The 18,220-nt window shown below is 42.6% G+C and overlaps 1 protein-coding gene across 1 annotated transcript in view; it reads left to right on the top strand.

Moving 5' to 3' along the window:
• Positions 1 to 3,726: 3,726 nt before the first annotated feature.
• LOC121536438 (glycerol kinase-like) overlaps positions 3,727 to 18,220 on the top strand; it is a 40,871-nt gene continuing 26,377 nt past the window's right edge. Inside the window, exons 1-4 of the mRNA XM_041843697.1 lie at positions 3,727 to 3,937; positions 13,653 to 13,726; positions 15,831 to 15,937; positions 17,826 to 17,903. Coding sequence (XP_041699631.1) covers positions 3,851 to 3,937; positions 13,653 to 13,726; positions 15,831 to 15,937; positions 17,826 to 17,903 — 346 coding nt within the window. The 5' untranslated portion in view covers positions 3,727 to 3,850. The remainder of the gene's footprint in view (positions 3,938 to 13,652; positions 13,727 to 15,830; positions 15,938 to 17,825; positions 17,904 to 18,220) is intronic.

The raw sequence follows: 18,220 nt of genomic DNA, 5'->3' as shown, positions 1-18,220 counted from the left end.
ATATGTATATACTGTATTCTAGTCATGGTTCATCCTATATAACTACTGCTGTACTCACCTTTTATATTCATATACTGTCCATAATGTCTATACACACCATCCTATACATATATATATATATATATATATATATATATATATATATATATATATATATTTATTTATATTCCGGACTCTGACATTATTTTGGGGATTTGCTTGTATTGTTTTGTATTGTTAGGTATTACTGCACTGTTGGAGCTAGGAACATAAGCATTTCACTACACCCGAGATAACATCTGCAAAAATATGTGTACGCGACCAATAAAATTTAATTTGAATCCCCAAGGTCTCCAAATTGTGAACTAGACATTCGTTTGGCGTCAGGCTCTGTGATTGTCCTCCTTCCCCCCTCTGTCTTTCATCTAAATCTGTTTGGGTTATTTTGTTCTGTAAAGACAGAGCCTAGACAGCCATTGGGATTTGTGTTGTAAATAAGCCCAAGTGTTGTCCAATTGATAGAGAAGGAGATAGGAATTTAATATCAAAACACCCTTTACTATCACCCCTCCTTCTCATTGGTCTGGTAGAGAGAGGGGGTGTTCCTTGGACTCCTTCTCACTGGTCTGGTAGAGAGGGGGTGTGGTCTGATAGAGAGGGGGTGTTCCTTGGCCTCCTTCTCATTGGTCTGATAGAGAGGGGGTGTTCCTTGGACTCCTCATTGGTCTGATAGAGAGGGGGTGTTCCTTGGCCTCCTCATTGGTCTGATAGAGAGGGGGTGTTCCTTGGCCTCCTTCTCATTGGTCTGATAGAGAGGGGGTGTTCCTTGGCCTCCTTCTCACTGGTCTGATAGAGAGGGGGTGTGGTCTGATAGAGAGGGGGTGTTCCTTGGCCTCCTTATCATTGGTCTGGTAGAGAGGGGGTGTGGTCTGATAGAGAGGGGGTGTTCCTTGGACTCCTCATTCGTCTGATAGAGAGGGGGTGTTCCTTGGCCTCCTTCTCATTGGTCTGGTAGAGAGAGGGGGTGTTCCTTGGACTCCTCATTGGTCTGATAGAGAGGGGGTGTTCCTTGGACTCCTTATCATTGGTCTGGTAGAGAGGGGGAGTGGTCTGATAGAGAGGGGGTGTTCCTTGGCCTCCTTATCATTGGTCTGGTAGAGAGGGGGTGTGGTCTGATAGAGAGGGGGTGTTCCTTGGACTCCTCATTGGTCTGATAGAGAGGGGGTGTTCCTTGGCCTCCTTATCATTGGTCTGGTAGAGAGGGGGTGTGGTCTGATAGAGAGGGGGTGTTCCTTGGCCTCCTTCTCATTGGTCTGATAGAGAGGGGGTGTTCCTTGGACTCCTCATTGGTCTGATAGAGAGGGGGTGTTCCTTGGCTTCCTTCTCATTGGTCTGACAGAGAGAGGGGGTGTGGTCTGGTTCCTTGTGGTCTCTCCTTATTACGTCATTATTATCCAAGATACTCCTGACCATTACACTCATCACCAAGAACTATCACTAACATCACACGGGGCTATTGTATTACAGTACATCTGATCAACTCCCCCTCTCTGTTTCAACAGAACTCAGAGTGTCATGATGACCAGGCCTACTGGATCACAGTAGTTTATTTGAGAGTTTAAATTGAATAGCCTTCCTTGCATGCTGTGGATTATTCAAACACTCAACCACTCGGATAAACAGATCCTAATATGAACCAATATGTGAAACCCACTTAGCCTGAGGTGTGAGCATGAGGTGGAATGTAGCATGACACTTAGGCTGTGTTTACACAACCAGCCCTATTCTGATCTTTTCACCAATTATTGGCAAAAGATCTGATCTGATTTGTGAACAGATCAGAATTAGGCTGCCTTCTTGCACTTTCCACAGCCATGATGGATCTGTCTAAATGTTGAAGTCAGCCCTTTGTTGCTGTTGTCTCCGCTGAACCTACACATAACATACATTTTACATAGATAAAACCACACACCTGCATCCGAAAGAAAAGACGAAACATTTGTAGAGCACAAACATGTTCTTCCCATTGTCGCCTCTTTCTACAACCTATACACACAATACACAGGACTGGGATCAGTGGAGGAGCTAGCCATCGTTCACACATACAATACCTTAGCTAGCTAGTAACCACATGTTGAACTGAACTGGGATCAGTGGAGGAGCTAGCCATCGTTCACACATACAATACCTTAGCTAGCTAGTAACCACATGTTGAACTGAACTGGGATCAGTGGAGGAGCTAGCCATCGTTCACACATACAATACCTTAGCTAGCTAGTAACCACATGTTGAACTCAGAATGTTAATATCATCCTAAAAAGTACAATTACAATTGCATCTTAACAATACCATCCACTTATGAGTAAATTCTAAATATACAACATTATTCGTGAACAAAACACTGTGTGTCATGACTTTGTGCTTAAAGGAATCTAACTTTTCTGAAAAAATGACAGACAAAGCGTCGCCTACCTCTCATAGTGCATCAAAAATGATTTGAGCACGAGCACGCAGGGCAAAACGTTAAGTACACACTCCCTTATTCCCAGGATGCAGACATGCATAAAAACAAATCAACATGCTACACTAATATAGGAACCTGGTGAAATTCACAAAGTATTTTAACAACTGTTACACTGTTGTCCCCGCTGAACCTCACGTGTAACAATGTTCCACTATAACCGTGACGATCTAATAGGCTCCATCACTCCTACAAATCTCTTGCTAATAAAATGACTCAAGGTGTAAATATTTTCCCTTTCTTGGCCCAGTGCAGTCAAAAACGTGACCCCCCCCCATGTTTTATATATAATTCCACACTATGAGGTTGGAATAATACTGTGAAATTGTAAAAATTTGGCATTTTAGTGTAAGAGCTGTTTGAAAAGACTAGCTGGAATTTCAGCCTGTGTGGTGGAGTTTTGGCCTTCCTGGTGACATAACAATTTTAATTGAAAACAATCACAGTAAGGTACTTAATTGTTACACAGAAATTATTTGATATTGAGATGAAAACAGCTGCACTGGACCTTTAAGTGAATCCCAATTAGTTGACATTGCACATCAGAAGCTGGGAGGCAGCAGATTCCCGACAGAGCAAATGTAAAGCTGTGGTCTATTTTTAAGGCTCTGGTTGTCCTCTTATCACAAGGCGAGTGACAGACACAAGAATATGCAGTCTGATCTATGATGACGTTCTATTATTGTGATACAGACAAATTAAGAATAAAGGTTTCTTCTGAAAGGGGGAGTTGTGTGTGTGTCTGTTAGTTTCCGGAGTTATTGCCTATTACAAAATACAGATGAGCTGAAATATGAGTCTTGGTGATTGATGATTGGAAGTTTTTATGTCCAAATCACTTCTGTGAAATGAACCCACTGCGCCAGTGAGTAAAGGGTGGACTTTTGGTGCTTTCAAAGCAACTGGGAATTCCGAAAAAAAAAAAAAGAGGTACATTAATGACGTCAGCGATCTTCAGGTCGGAAAGACGGAGCTCTAGAAAGATGCCGGAGTTCGATGAACATTCAAACGATTATTCCCATTGGAGCTCGTTTTTTTTGCGAGTTCCCAGTTGTGTTGAATGCACTGAAATGTCCGACTTGTTTAAAATACGGCATTTATCCCCATGATGTGAACTCCTTGAACCTTTTTTTATTTTGGACGTGCCCCCGGATTTGATTGGGCAGCAAGAGACCAACGCCTTCTGACGGCTCGTCAAACAGAAACCTGCTCCACGGATAGGATTTTGTCAACGTCACTGGAAGGAGTCGCGCATTGGTCTCAAACCTGTCCTGAACAGTCAGCCAGCAGCGGTGAATATAAAGCCGACCAACGTTTATAGAAATTTACACCACAGACACGAACAGAAGGATGTCCGCAGCGTCTTACTCTGAACGGATCACAATGGGGCCCCTGGTCGCAGCTATCGATCAAGGCACAAGCTCGACTAGGTTTCTGGTGAGTTGGTAGGCACAACAAGCCACTGAGTTATAATAATAATATGCCAAGCGTGAATACATTTTTTTGTGTATGGGTGGTCCCGGGGATCGAACCCACTACCCTGGCGTTACAAGCGCCATGCTCTACCAGTTGAGCTACAGAGAACCACATTATGAATGGGTTGCATTCTCCTGTTTACTTTTTAAGGTCCTCTTAAATGTAACTTCATGTAGTCTACGTAATCTCCGAAAGGAATTATTTATTATGAGTGGACAATCAACAATAACTAGTAATGTGGCATACTGCAAGAAAGGTTCAAATATCACATTCTGATCATTTAAAAATAAATTTTTGAGGTGTAGTCACTGTTGAGGACATAAGCTCAAGTACACAGTACAAATATGATACAAAAATATGAAATATTTTATGACATTTCCTATTTAACAACACATGAATAAGGCTTGAAATGACTTGTATGATTTCTAAATAGAGTGTAATCAAATTGTTAAACCACAAACTGTGTAAGTTTTCACCATCCTTATAACTGTAAAATACATGTTTAGTATTTTCTGAAGGTCTCTCTTGATCAAAACGTCTGCCCCCACCACTGTGAACATCACACAGAGCTCTAGCCTGGCTTCCTGAACTCGTTAGGAACTTGCCTTTCATCTTATATTAATCTTGTCCAAACAGAAAGTGTTTTTTTGTTTAAAATCTGTTAGTTATTTTTCGATTAATAGCTATAAATTGATCTCTGAATGTACTATAGTGATGAAACCACTCTCTCCTGCTGTGCTGCAATGTAAGGAGTGCGGGCGTGTGCTATGTCAGTGGTGGTGAAGCGTGTGCTATGTCAGTGGTTGTGAAGTAGGGTTCAGCCAGGAGTTGATGGACAGTCGGAAGAGCAAAAAAATAGACAACTGTGTCCGTGGGAACCAGGGCTACTGCTCAATGCAAGCCATTTCAATCTACGGTGTCCACAGATCGATTTACAAGTGAAAATGTTGGTCCGAAACCGGTATCAGAACCATGCAGGCCCCTAAACAGGGGACTTTACATCTACAATGTTTTTAAGTAAACTGCAGTTTTCGTCCTCATGCTAGCTAGCTAGCAGTAGCCACAGCAGCCATTGTGTATTTTTTATTTATTTTTGGTTGTCATTTTATCAGACGCTCTTATCCAGAGCGACTTACAGTTAGTGAGTGCATACATTATTTTTATTAATTTTTTATACCCCCCCGTGGAATGTCACGTTGAACAACAAATGAGCTGATTGGCTGACACTGCCATTCAAAAATGGCTGCTGTGGCTTCTGGTACCTACCATGAGGACGAAAAGGACAGTTTTCTGGAGAAAAAAAAACTGTCAGTCGTTCAATCTTCTTGGTGTAACAGTTGAGATAATGGGACAATTCGGAGTACAGCACATTTCTCATCCCTGGATTGAGGTATGTTTTCCGAGCCATCTCTTGCGCTGGCTCCATGGTGTCTTAATCTAAACAGGAAGCCTGTCTGACCCTAGCCCAATATATAGGAGCCTAATGTTACTCCTTATAGTCCAAGGACCTGACATGTTCTGTTTAGAGGCGAAGTGGCTCTGGAAGCAAAAACAGACAAATACTCCATCTAAACGTGAATCGATTCTCAATTGCCGTACGGTTCTAGAAACACAAAGCCCTCTACTTTCATATCACATCCAAAATAATTTCACAAAATGCTAAATACACACTTATGCTGACTGTTTTAACAAGGTCGCAGCCTACAGTATTTTTCAAGTGACAACACGTTTGTGGCGTCTGTCTTCCGTTTTACACACAGGTGTTCGGAGACGCAGGTAGCGATTTTTAGCACAGGTAGTCCCCTCTGTCTTCCGTCTGTTTTCCGTAAGCAAGAGCTGTGACATGGAGATACTCTGAGTGTAGAAAACATTTGGGACACCTTCCTAATATTGAGTTGTACACCTCCTTTTGCCCCTCAGAACAGCTTCAATTCGTCCTGGGCATGGACTCTACAAGGTGTCGAAAGCGTTCCACAGGGATGCTGGCTCCATGTTGACTCCAATGCTTCCCACAGTTGTGTCAAGTTGGCTGGATGTCCTTTGGGTGTTGGACCATTGTTGATACACATGGGGAAACTGTTGAGTGTGAAAAATCCAGCAGTGTTGGAAGTTCTTGACACCCTCAAACCGGTGCGCCTGGCACCAATTACCATACCCTGTTTAAAGGCACTTCAATCTTTTGTCTTGCCCATTCAACCTCTAAATGGCACACATACACAATCCATGTCTCAAGGCTTGAGAATCCTTCTTTAACCTGTCTCCTCCCCTTCATCTACACTGATTTGAAGGTGACATCAATAAGGGATCATAGCTTTCACCTGGTCAGTCTGTCATGGAAAGAGCAGGTGTTCTGATTCAGAGGGGTTGGGTTAAATGTGGAAGACACATTTCAGTTGAATGCATTCAGCTGTACAACTGACTAGGTCTCCCCCTTTACCTTCCTTTTCCTGATGTTTTGTACTCTCAGTGTATGGCCATGTGGGAACACCAACGCTATAAAGGTCTCGATTTAACCTCTTGTTTTTTTTTATTGCCGATAAGGTCCTCGTGCATCCAAAACCGTACCGCAAGCGATGCGTGTTAATGTTCAGACGCACGTCGCGGCTCTTAAGAAACCCCCCTACAGAAGACGCCTTCGTCCAATGACTCGTGTAATGTAATGGAACTGAGTCATGATCAAGGGCAAGTCCGACCCTAGTGCAGCTGTAAGCAGGTTTGATGTAGACAGGCGTCCTTTAAGAGGGTATCGTATTGCTGTATCTATTTCCTTTTTTTAAAATAGTCAATAGAGTTCTGCATACTACATTGTGACTCTTTCCCCCTCAAGTCACACCTTTTGTGTGATTTCTGTATGATTTCTCAACATTGATCACTACCTTGGTGGCAGCACTGGGATAATTGCTACAGTATTAGAACAGTGTGTCAGCGTAGACTACTTCAAACCTCCCAAGAAATCTGGAACTCTATGGAACAAGTGATAAAGCACTTGCCCTATAGTTACTGGCCTCCCGAGTGGCGCAGTGGTCTAAGGCTGTGCCACTAGAGATCCTGGTTCGAATCCAGCCTCTGTCGTAGCCGGCCGTGACCGGTAGACCCATGGGGCGGCGGCGCACAATTGGCCCAGCGTCGTTTGCAACGCCAGGGTTGTGGGTTCGATTCCCACGGGGGGCCAGTAAGAAGAAAAAAAATTATGTATGCACTCACTAACTGTAAGTCGCTCTGGATAAGAGCGTCTGCTAAATGACTAAAATGTAGGTTACTGGTTCAAACCCTGATCTGGTTGTTCTGCTACGTTATACAGTGAGGGGAAACAAGTATTTGATCCCCTGCTTTGTACGTTTGCCCACTGACAAAGACATGATCAGTCTATAATTTCAATGGTAGGTTTATTTGAACAGTGAGAGACAGAATAACAACAACAAAAATCCAGAAAAACTATTTGACCCCCTCTCAATCAGAAAGATTTCTGGCTCCAAGGTGTCTTTTTATACAGGTAACGAGCTGAAGTTAGGAGCACACTCTTAAAGGGAGTGCTCCTAATCTCAGCTTGTTACCTGTATAAAAGACACCTGTCCACAGAAGCAATCAGATTCCAAACTCTCCACCATGGCCAAGACCAAAGAGCTCTCCAAGGATGTCAGGGACAAGATTGTAGACCTACACAAGGCTGAAATGGGCTACAAGACCATCGCCAAGCAGCTTGGTGAGAAGGTGACAACAGTTGGTGTGATTATTTGCAAATGGAAGAAACACAAAATAACTGTCAATCTCCCTCGGCCTGGGGCTCTATGCAAGATCTCACCTCGTGGAGTTGCAATGATCATGAGAACGGTGAGGAATCAGCCCAGAACTACACGGGAGGATCTTGTCAATGATCTCAAGGCAGCTGGTACCATAGTCACCAAGAAAACAATTGGTAACACACTACGCCGTGAAGGACTGAAATCCTGCAGTGCCCGCAAGGTCCCCCTGCTCAAGAAAGCACATATACATGCCCGTCTGAAGTTTGTCAATGAACATCTGAATGATTCAGAGGAGAACTGGGTGAAAATGTTGTGGTCAGATGAGACCAAAATCGAGCTCTTTGGCATCAACTCAACTCGCCGTGTTTGGAGGAGGAGGAATGCTGCCTATGACCCCAAGAACACCATCCCCACCGCCAAACATGGAGGTGGAAACATTATGCTTTGGGGGTGTTTTTCTGCTAAGGGGACAGGACAACTTCACCGCATCAAAGGGACGATGGATTGGCCATGTACCGTCAAATCTTGGGTGAGAACCTCCTTCCCTCAGCCAGGGCAGGAAAATGGGTCGTGGATGGGTATTCTAGCATGACAATGATCAAAAACAAACGGCCAAGACAACAAAGGAGTGGCTCAAGAAGAGGCACATTAAGGTCCTGGAGTGGCCTAGCCAGTCTCCAGACCTTAATCCCATAAAAAATCTGTGGAGGGAGCTGAAGGTTCGAGTTGCCAAACGTCAGCCTCGAAACCTTAATGACTTGGAGAAAATCTGCAAAGAGGAGTGGGACAAAATCCCTCCTGAGATGTGTGCAAACCTGGTGGCCAACTACAAGAAACGTCTGACCTCTGTGATTGCCAACAAGGGTTTTGCCACCAAGTACTAAGTCATGTTTTACAGAGGGGTCAAATACTTATTTCCCTCATTAAAATGCAAATCAATTTATAACATTTTTGACATGCGTTTTTCTGTATTTTTTTGTTGTTATTCTGTCTCTCACTGTTCAAATAAACCTACCATTAAAATTATAGACTGATCATTTCTTTGTTAGTGGGCAAACGTACAAAATCAGCAGGGGATCAAATACTTTTTTCCCCCTCACTGTACCTCTACCTGAATAAACTGTGACGTGCTACAGTTTCACTTGTCTTGGTTAAACAGGAAGCTGTCAATTTTCTGGAGAGGGTGTTGCTTTTTGACACGTCCTGCTGTGACTAAATATGCACGGTGTTCCAAGCGACATGAGTCTTGGCCATCCATGTAGCCTACACATTAACTACTATCCTATGAGTGAGAGGTCAAGCACTCCTTTCTTAAAATGTGCGTAGAGGGCAGGAGTCCAACTGGCCCCTGGCTCTTTTTAACAGGTAAAAACAATAAAGTAACAAGTTAAGTGAATTATTGATGAACAAAACACATCTTCAGTGTCTGGGGTAAAACCTGATAATCTAAACCACTTGTCTTTCCTGGACTGTAACGCGATGCTTAGTGATTATTTCAACTGAGCATCACTTTTCACACTAATGTTATTCATTCTGTAAATTCCACGGTATCTACTGATGAGGACATGCATTCATCTACCTGAAAGGTTCATGTCCTGCAGTTATGTAACACCTGACGGTCGTGCTAATCAATGTTTGCTTTGTTTATCTGTCAACATTGTTGCTTGATAAGAGTTTTTTAAAACCAAGGGTGAACATTGTCTCTCATACCACCTTGTGGATTGCTAGTGGTCACATGTCTCTGTGTAGGCTGTGTATGGGCAATTCCGTGGAAAAGTCGACCTGAGCATGCACAAATAGTTTGTCATTTCCAAATTAAACCACGTTCATAATTATCCTTAGGGGTCTACGTTGGAGTTCAGGCTTTTAACTGAAATGTTTTACTAGGAAATTGCAGAGTAGGAGGCCAAGTCTGAAAGGCTTTTCAGTCAATCATATTTCATGGCTTTTTGAAAGAGCCAGTTTCTTCACTCACAGCACAATGTTAGTTATGAAGATGAGATGTTAACCCTTTTACACTCGTAGAAAAATTGCAGATTTTGTCATTAATGAGCTCCTAAATCAGAACACAGTGGCTGTACAGTAACATGCTATATATCACATCAGAGCTCAGGGTCTCGGCTTACATTTTAGTCATTTAGCAGACGCTCTTATCCAGAGCGACTTACAGGAGCAATTAGGGTTAAGTGCCTTGCTTAAGGGCACATCGACAGATTTTTCACCTAGTCGGCTCAGGGATTAGAACCAGCGACCTTTCGGTTACTGGCACAACGCTCTTACCCACTAAGCTACCTGCCGCCCATCACAGCGCCGTATGGGTTTTGGCTGACAGCCATTATAAAGTAGAGCGCCGCGCAGGACAACAAGTCCACCCAAGAAAATTTGCCGCGGAACACATCTGAATGCACTCATTCTATGCGCACAAAGATTGCGATCTGCTTCTCTGAATTGCCTTGTGAAAGCCTAACACTGTAAGATCATATTTTTATAATTTAGCTACTTATGTTGGCAATAGAACAAGCTTTGAAATGATGCCCACCTGACCCAGATTGTGTTTTATAATAGCTGTTTTTGGAATCGCGTAAACAACAACAACAGTAACTGTGTGAGGGCGGGGACACAGGGTTGTGTTCCAAAAAAAACAACTACAAGTGTGTTTGCTCTAGTTCCTCAACAGAACAGCAAGGAGAGCTCAAAAAGACACCACCTAGTTGAAGGCTCTTTCCTTGAGTCATAAAAGTGCATTGAAATTACTAAGGAACTGTGCTCAGTTTGGAGAGATGTGCTGAGCAGTTGTTGGCTGCTTTTCCCTCACTCTGTGATCCGACTCATCCCAAACCATCTCAATTGGGTTGAGGTCTGGGGATTATGGAGGCCAGGTCATCTGATGCAGCACTCCATCACTCTCCTTCTTGGTAAAATAGCCCTTACACAGTCTGGAGGTGTGTTGGGTCATTGTCCTGTTGAAAAACAAATGATAGCCCCACTAAGCGCAAACCAGATGGGATGGCGTATCACTGCAGAATGCTGTGGTAGCCATGCTGGTTAAGTGTACATTGAATTCTAAATAAATCACAGACAGTGTCACCAGCAAACCACCCCCACACCATAACACCTCCTCCATCCATTCACCCACACCGCGTCTCACAAAGACACGGCGGTTGGAACCCAAAATCTCCAATTTGGACTCCAGACCAAAGGACACATTTCCACCGGTCTAATGTCCATTGCTCGTGTTTCTTGGCCCAAGCAAGTCTCTTCTTATTATTGGTGTCCTTTAGTAGTGGTTTCTTTGCAGCAATTCGACCATAAAGGCCTGATTCACACAGTCTCCTCTGAACCGTTGATGTTGAGATGTCTGTTACTTGAACTCTGTGAAGCATATATTTGGTCTGCAATTTCTGAGGCTTGTAACTCTAATGAACTTATCCTCTGCAGCAGAGGTAACTCTGGGTCTTCCTTTCCTGTGGCGGTCCTCATGAGAGCCAGTTTCATCATAGCGCTTGATGGTTTTTGCGACTGCACTTGAAGAAACTTTCAAAGTTCTTGAAATGTTCCGTATTGACTGACCTTCATGTCTTAAAGTAATGATGGACTGTCATTTCTCTTTGCTTATTTGAGCTGTTCTTGCCATAATATGGACTTGGTCTTTTACCAAATAGGGCAATCTTCTGTATACCCCCCTACCTTGTCACAACACAACTGATTGGCTCAAACACATTAAGAAGGAAATTAATTCCACAAATTAACTTTTAAGAAGGCACACCTGTTAATTGAAATGCATTCCAGGTGACTACCTCATGAAGCTGGTTGAGAGAATGCCAAGAGTGTGCAAAGCTGTCATCAAGGCAAAGGGTGGCTACTGCATGATTCCATATGTGTTATTTCATAGTTTTGATGTCTTCACTATTATTCTACAATGTAGAAAATAGTAAAAAGAAAAGAAAAACCCTGGAATGAGTAGGTGTGTTAAAACTTTTCACTGGTACTGTATGTGAAAATGGCATGTTTCTATGTTTTGTAGTGAGGAAGGAAGATAAGCGTTTCTAATGACATCATCAGTGAGCATCATGTGATTTTAACCAATTATAAGTAGGAATTGCCTACTAATTGTCTACTAATTGGTTGATGCCATTGGAAACACTTGTCTTCCTCTATCTTTTTGACTACAAAACATAGAAACGTGCTAGTTTCACACGTTGATGTGGTGCTGGAGATGAATATTGAAATGTTTATTTAAAGCAATACAGACCAAATGTAACATCCCATGATATGTTTTAGGATTTTTGTTTTTTTGGGGGGGGGTCATCTTAACATTGTCTGTAACGCTTTCATCATGGTTTTATATAGTCTAGAATTGGTTTCTCTTTTGTGGATGTGATGGATATTGATGTATCATATCATAGCTTCAGAATGCTTGTTCTGGTATGTGTTCTTCAGACTGTCACAGAAGCGATTGTTGAAATCTTGAAAATGATGTCTAAGATTATCTTGTAAATATATGCATTTCTCATACGTGGTACTACTGTTGTTGTTGTTTTTGTTGATAGAAAGGTAAAGTGTTAATAAACAACATGTGAATAGCCCTGGAGATGGCTCTAAATTAAACATTTTCATTGGTAGCAAAAGTTAGGAACACAGCATCAGAATGCATATATATTTTTAATTGATTGAGATATTAGCATATTGGGCCTAGATTAATACTATACTGAACAAAAATATAAACGCAACATGTAAAGTGCTGTTCCCATGTTTCATGAGTTGAAATAAAAGATCCCAGAAATCTTCCATACGCACAAAAAGCTTATTTTTCTAAACTGTTGTACACAAATTTGTTTACATCCCTGTTAGTGAGCATTTTTCCTTTGCCAAGATAATCCATCCACCTGACAGGTGTGGCATATCAAGAAGCTGATTAAATAGCATGATCATTACACAGGTGCACCTTGCACCTTGTGCAGTTTTGTCACACAACACAATGCCACAGATGTCTCATGTTTTGAGGGAGCGTGCAATTGGCATGTTGACTGCAGGAATGTCCACCAGAACTGTTGCCAGAGAATTTTATGTTTATTTCTCAACCATAAGCCGCCTCCAACGTTGTTTTAGAGAATTTGTTAGTACGTCCAAAAGGCCTCACAACTGGAGACCACGTGTAACCATGGCGTCGTGTGGGCGAGCGGTTTGCTGACGTCAACGTTGTGAGCAGAGTGCCCCATGGTGGCAGTGGGGTTATGGTATGGGCAGGCATAAGTTATGGACAATGAACACAATTGGATTTTATCGATAGCAATTTAAATGCACAGAGATACCGTGAAAATATCCTGATGCCCATTACCGTGCCATTCATCCGCTGCCATCACCTCATGTTTCAGCATGATAATGCACGGCCCCATGTCGCAAGGATCTCTAAACAATTCCTGGAGACTGAAAATGTCCCAGTTCTTCCATGGCCTGCATACTCACCAGACATGTCACCCATTGAGCACGTTTGGGATGCTCTGGATCGATGTGTACGACAGCGTGTTCCAGTTCCCGCCAGTATCCAGCAATTTCGCACAGCCGTTGAAGAGGAGTGGGACAAGATTCCACAGGCCACAATCAACAGCCTGATCAACTCTATGCGAAGGAGATGTCGCGCTGCATGAGGCAAATGGTGGTCACACCAGATACGGACTGGTTTTCTGATCCACACCCCTACTTAAAAAAAAAAAGGTTTTCTGTGACCAACATATTCATATCTGTATTCCCAGTCATGTGAAATCCATAGATTAGGGTCTACATTTATTTAAATTGACTGATTTCCTTTAAATGAACTGTAAATCGGTAAAAATCTTTTAAATTGTTGCATGTTGCGATTTTATATTTTTGTTCAGTATTAATCAGATGTAAGATGACTTGCATCTCTCGATCTCTGTCTCTCCTCTCCTCAGGTGTTCAATTCTAAAACAGCAGAGCTGATCAGTCACCACCAGGTTGGGATAAAGCAGAGTTTCCCTAAAGAGGGGTGAGTGTACACTCCTGACATCACATTGCAATAACGTCCGCTACTTTTATTAGCAGGCCTTCTCTTCTCCTCCTCTACTAGGGGGAATTCTGTTCCAACAGGATTGGTCAGTGATGACGGGGAGAATGGAAAGAGGGAAATATGGAAGGAGGATCTTATGAATGTCAACATTTACTAAATCTCCTCCCTGGGTTGAGTCAATACTGAGTACAAAGAACTGAGGTTACACTTTAATGAAGATCCCTTGGTTTTTATTCCCCTTAGCTGAATGCGTGAGCTGTCAGAGTCCAATGTCCAGGGCTTCTTTACATTAGATAGGCAGAGAGATTACACAGACAATGGTGTTCTACTGCTATTAAAGCCTTATTTGGGAGTGTAGAGTGCATTTGGAAAGTATCCAGACCCCTTGACTTTTTCCACATTTTGTTACGTTACAGCCTTTCTCCTCCCTCATCCATCTACACACAATATCCCGTAATGACAAAGCAGAAACAGGTTTTTAGAAATGTTTGCAAATGTGTAAAACATTTAAAAACCTGATCTCACATTTACATAGGTATTCAGACCCTTTACTCAGTACTTTGTTGAAGCACCTTTGGCAGCGATTACAGCCTAGAGTCTTCTTGGGTATGACGCTACAAGCTTGGCACACCTGTATTTGGGGAGTTTCTCCCATTCTTCTCTGCAGATCCTCTCATGCACTGTCAGATTGGATGTGGAGCATTGCTGCACAGCTATTTTCAGGTCTCTCCAGAGAAGTTTGATCGGGTTCAAGTCTGGGCTCTGGCTGGGCCACTCAAGGATATTCAGAGACTTGTCCCAAAGCCAGTCCTGCGTTGTCTTGGCTGTGTGCTTAGGGTCGTTGTCCTGTTGGAAGGTGAACCTTCACCCCAGTCTGAGGTCCTGAGCGCTCTGGAACAGGTTTTTATTAAGCATCTCTGTACTTTGCTCCGTTCAGCTTTCCCTCGATCCTGACTAGTCTCCCAGTCCCTGCAGCTGAAAAACATCCCCACAGCATGAAGCTGCCACCACCGTGCTTCACCGTAGGTATGATTCCAGGTTTCCTCCAGTCGTGACGCTTGGCATTCAGGCCAAAGAGTTTCATCAGACAAGATCATCTTGTTTCTCATGGTCTGACAGTCCTTTAGGTACTATTTGGCAAACTCCAAATGGGCTGTCATGTGCTTTTACTGAGGAGTGGCTTCCGTCTGGCCACTCAACCATGAAGGCCTGATTGGTGGACTGATTGGTGGAAGGTTCTCCTATCTCCACAGAGGAACTCTGGTGCTCTGTCAGAGTGACCATCAGGTTCTTGGTCACCTCCCTGACCAAGGTCTTTCTCCCCCGATTGCTCAGTTTGGCCTGACGGCCAGCTCTAGGAAGAGTCTTGGTGTTTCCAAGTTTCTTCCATTTAAGAATGATGAAGGCCACTGTGTTCTTGGGGACCTTCCCCAGCTCTGTACCTCGACACAATCCTTTCTCGGAGCTCTACGGACAATTCCTTCGACCTCATGGCTTGGTTTTTGCTCTGACATGCACTGTCAACTGTGGGACCTTATATAGACAGCTGTGTGCCTTTCCAAATCATGTCCAAACAATTGAATTTACCGAAGGTGGACTCCAAGTTGTAAAAACATCTCAAGGATGATCAATGGAAACAGGATGCACCTGATCTCAATTTCGAGTCTGATAGCAAAGGGTCTGAATACTTATGTAAATAAGGTATTTCTGTGTTTTAAAAAAAAGAGCCTATTTTCACTTTGTCATTATGGGGTGTTGTGTGTAGATAATTTTTTATTTTATATATTTTAGAATAAGGCTATTTACATATGTGCCTGGGTTCTTTTGGAAAGACTCTATGTCCGGTCAGGACCTTTTAAACCAACTGTCTTTTGCCCCTGACGAGAACAGTTGAACAGAGGGGAATTTGACCCAATAGGAGCGAAGGACAGCACCTGTTGTTCACGCCCAAAACAAAGCTGAAATATGACACTTGGCGTTCACATTCGACCTTGTTCCTTCTCTGAACTGCTAACACTGGTAAAAAAACATTTTTTTCAGCTAGTGCAAACACTTAGTTGATCTGTCTCTTGGTTTCTCTCAGCTGGGTGGAAGAGGACCCTAAGGAGATTCTTCAGTCAGTTTATGAGTGTATGGAGAGGACCTGCGAGAAGCTTGGCCAGCTCAACATCGACATCTCCAACATTAAAGGTATGGTGGTATATATCTGTAGTGGTTATCCGGACTACGTCATCAACATCTCCAATATTAAAAAGGTATCTACAGTGGTTCTCAGGACTCCCATCATCAACATCTCCAATATTAAAGGTATGGTGGTATATACAGTGCCTTCTGAAAGTATTCACACCCCTTGACGTTGTCCACATGTTGTTGTGTTACAGCCTGCATTTAAAATGTATTACATTGAGATTGTTTGTCACTGGCCTACACACAATACCCCATAATGTCAATGTGGAATTATATTTTTCTAAATGTTTACAAATGAATTACAAACGAAAAGCTGAAATGTATTGAGTCAATAAGTCACATAATAAGTCGCATGGAATCACTCTGTGTGCAATAATAGTGTTTAACATGATTTTTGAAGGACTACCTCATCTCTGTACCACAAACATGTAAATGATCTGTAAGGTACCTCAGTCGAGCAGTGAATTTCAAACACAGATTCAACCATAAAGACTAGGGAGGTTTTCCAATGCACACCTATTGGTAGATGGGTAAAAAAACAGACATTGAATATCCCTTTGAGCATGGTGAAGTTATTAATGGCACTTTGGATGGTGTATCAATACACCCACTCGCTACAAAGATACAGGCATCCTTCCTAACTCAGTTGCCAGAGAGGAAGGAAACCGCTCAGGGATTTCACCATGAGGCCAATGGTGACTTTAAAACAGTTACAGAGTTTAATGGATTGGTAGGAGAAAACTGAGGATGGATCAACAACAATGTAGTTACTTGACAATACTAACATAAATGACAAAGTTAAAAGAAGGAAGCCTGTACATAATACAAATATTCCAAAACATGCATCCTGTTTGCAACAAGGCACTAAAGTAATGCTGCAAAAAATCTGGCAAGGCAATTAACTTTTTGTCCTGAATGCAAAGTACTCTCCATATTTTCAAGTATAGTGGTGGCTGCATCATGATATGATACTTGTAATCGTTAAAGACTGGGGAGTTTTTCAGGATTAAAAAGAAACTGAATGGCAAAATCCTTTCCACCAGACACTGGGAGATTAATTCACCATTTTCAGCAGGACAATAACCTAAAACATAAGGACAAATATACACTGGAGTTGCTTACCGATAAGAGTGGCTGAGTTACAGTTTTGACTTAAATCTACTTGAAAATCTACGGCAAGACCTGAAAATGGCTGTCTAGCAACGATCAACAACCAATTTGACAGAGCTTGAAGAATTTTGAAAATAATAATGGGCAAGTGTTGCACAATCCAGGTGTGGAATGCTCTTGGAGACTTACCCAGAAAGACTCACAGCTGTAATCACTGCCAAAGGTGCTTCTACAAAGTATTGAGTCAAGGGTGTGAACACTTATCTAAATGACATATTGATGCATTTAATTTTCAGAAAAATTGCAAACATTTCTAAAAACATGTTTTCACTTTGTCATTATGGGGTGAGAATAAATAATCTATTTAGTCAATTTTGAATTCAGGCTCTAACGCACATGTGTCAAACTCATTCCACGGAGGGCCGAGTGTCTGCGGGTTTTCGCTCCACCCTTGTATTTGATTGATGAATTAAGGTCACTAATTAGTAAGGAACTCCCCTCACCTGGTTGTCTAGGTCTTAATTGAAAGGTAAAAACCAAAAACCCGCAGACACTCGGCCCTCTGTGGAATGAGTTTGACACCCCTGCTCTAACGCAACAAAAATGTGAAATAAGTCCAGGGGTGTGAATACTTTCTGAAGGGACTCTATCTGTAGTGGTTCTCAGGACTCCATCATAAACATCTCCAACATTAAAAGGTACCTACAGTGGTTCTCAGGACTCCATTGGATGCAGCAGGGGGTGTGGCGTCTATTTACCATTTTGTTTTGTGTTTACCCAGCTGTCGGAGTGACCAATCAGAGAGAGACTACGCTGGTTTGGGACAAAGAGACAGGGGAACCACTCTACAATGCTATCGGTGGGTATTACCAAGCGAATTGGTAGTCACAAACGTATGTGCCAGAAAGTACGGGGACACCGTCCCCATTGGAAGACTATTGGAAGGAACAGGCTGTTTTGGGATCGGAGTTCTAATTCAGTTTTAGTGACCTTTGCTTTGAAACACTCACTGATTCAGACAGCTAGCCCCAGTCTCCCCCTCAAACCTCCACACAGTCTTTACTGTAACTCAACTTAGTAAATGTCCTAAGGTTGTGTGGGAAACCACACAGCACATGGCCAGATTGCATAACATCATCCAGTAGCATTGTTGCAATACCATTACACCCTCCCCCA

The sequence above is a fragment of the Coregonus clupeaformis genome, chromosome 23, assembly GCF_020615455.1.
Source record: "Coregonus clupeaformis isolate EN_2021a chromosome 23, ASM2061545v1, whole genome shotgun sequence".
Classification (NCBI taxonomy): Eukaryota; Metazoa; Chordata; class Actinopteri; order Salmoniformes; family Salmonidae; genus Coregonus; species Coregonus clupeaformis.
Note: the sequence above shows the minus strand (reverse complement) of the source record. Positions and strands in the feature narration are given on the sequence as shown.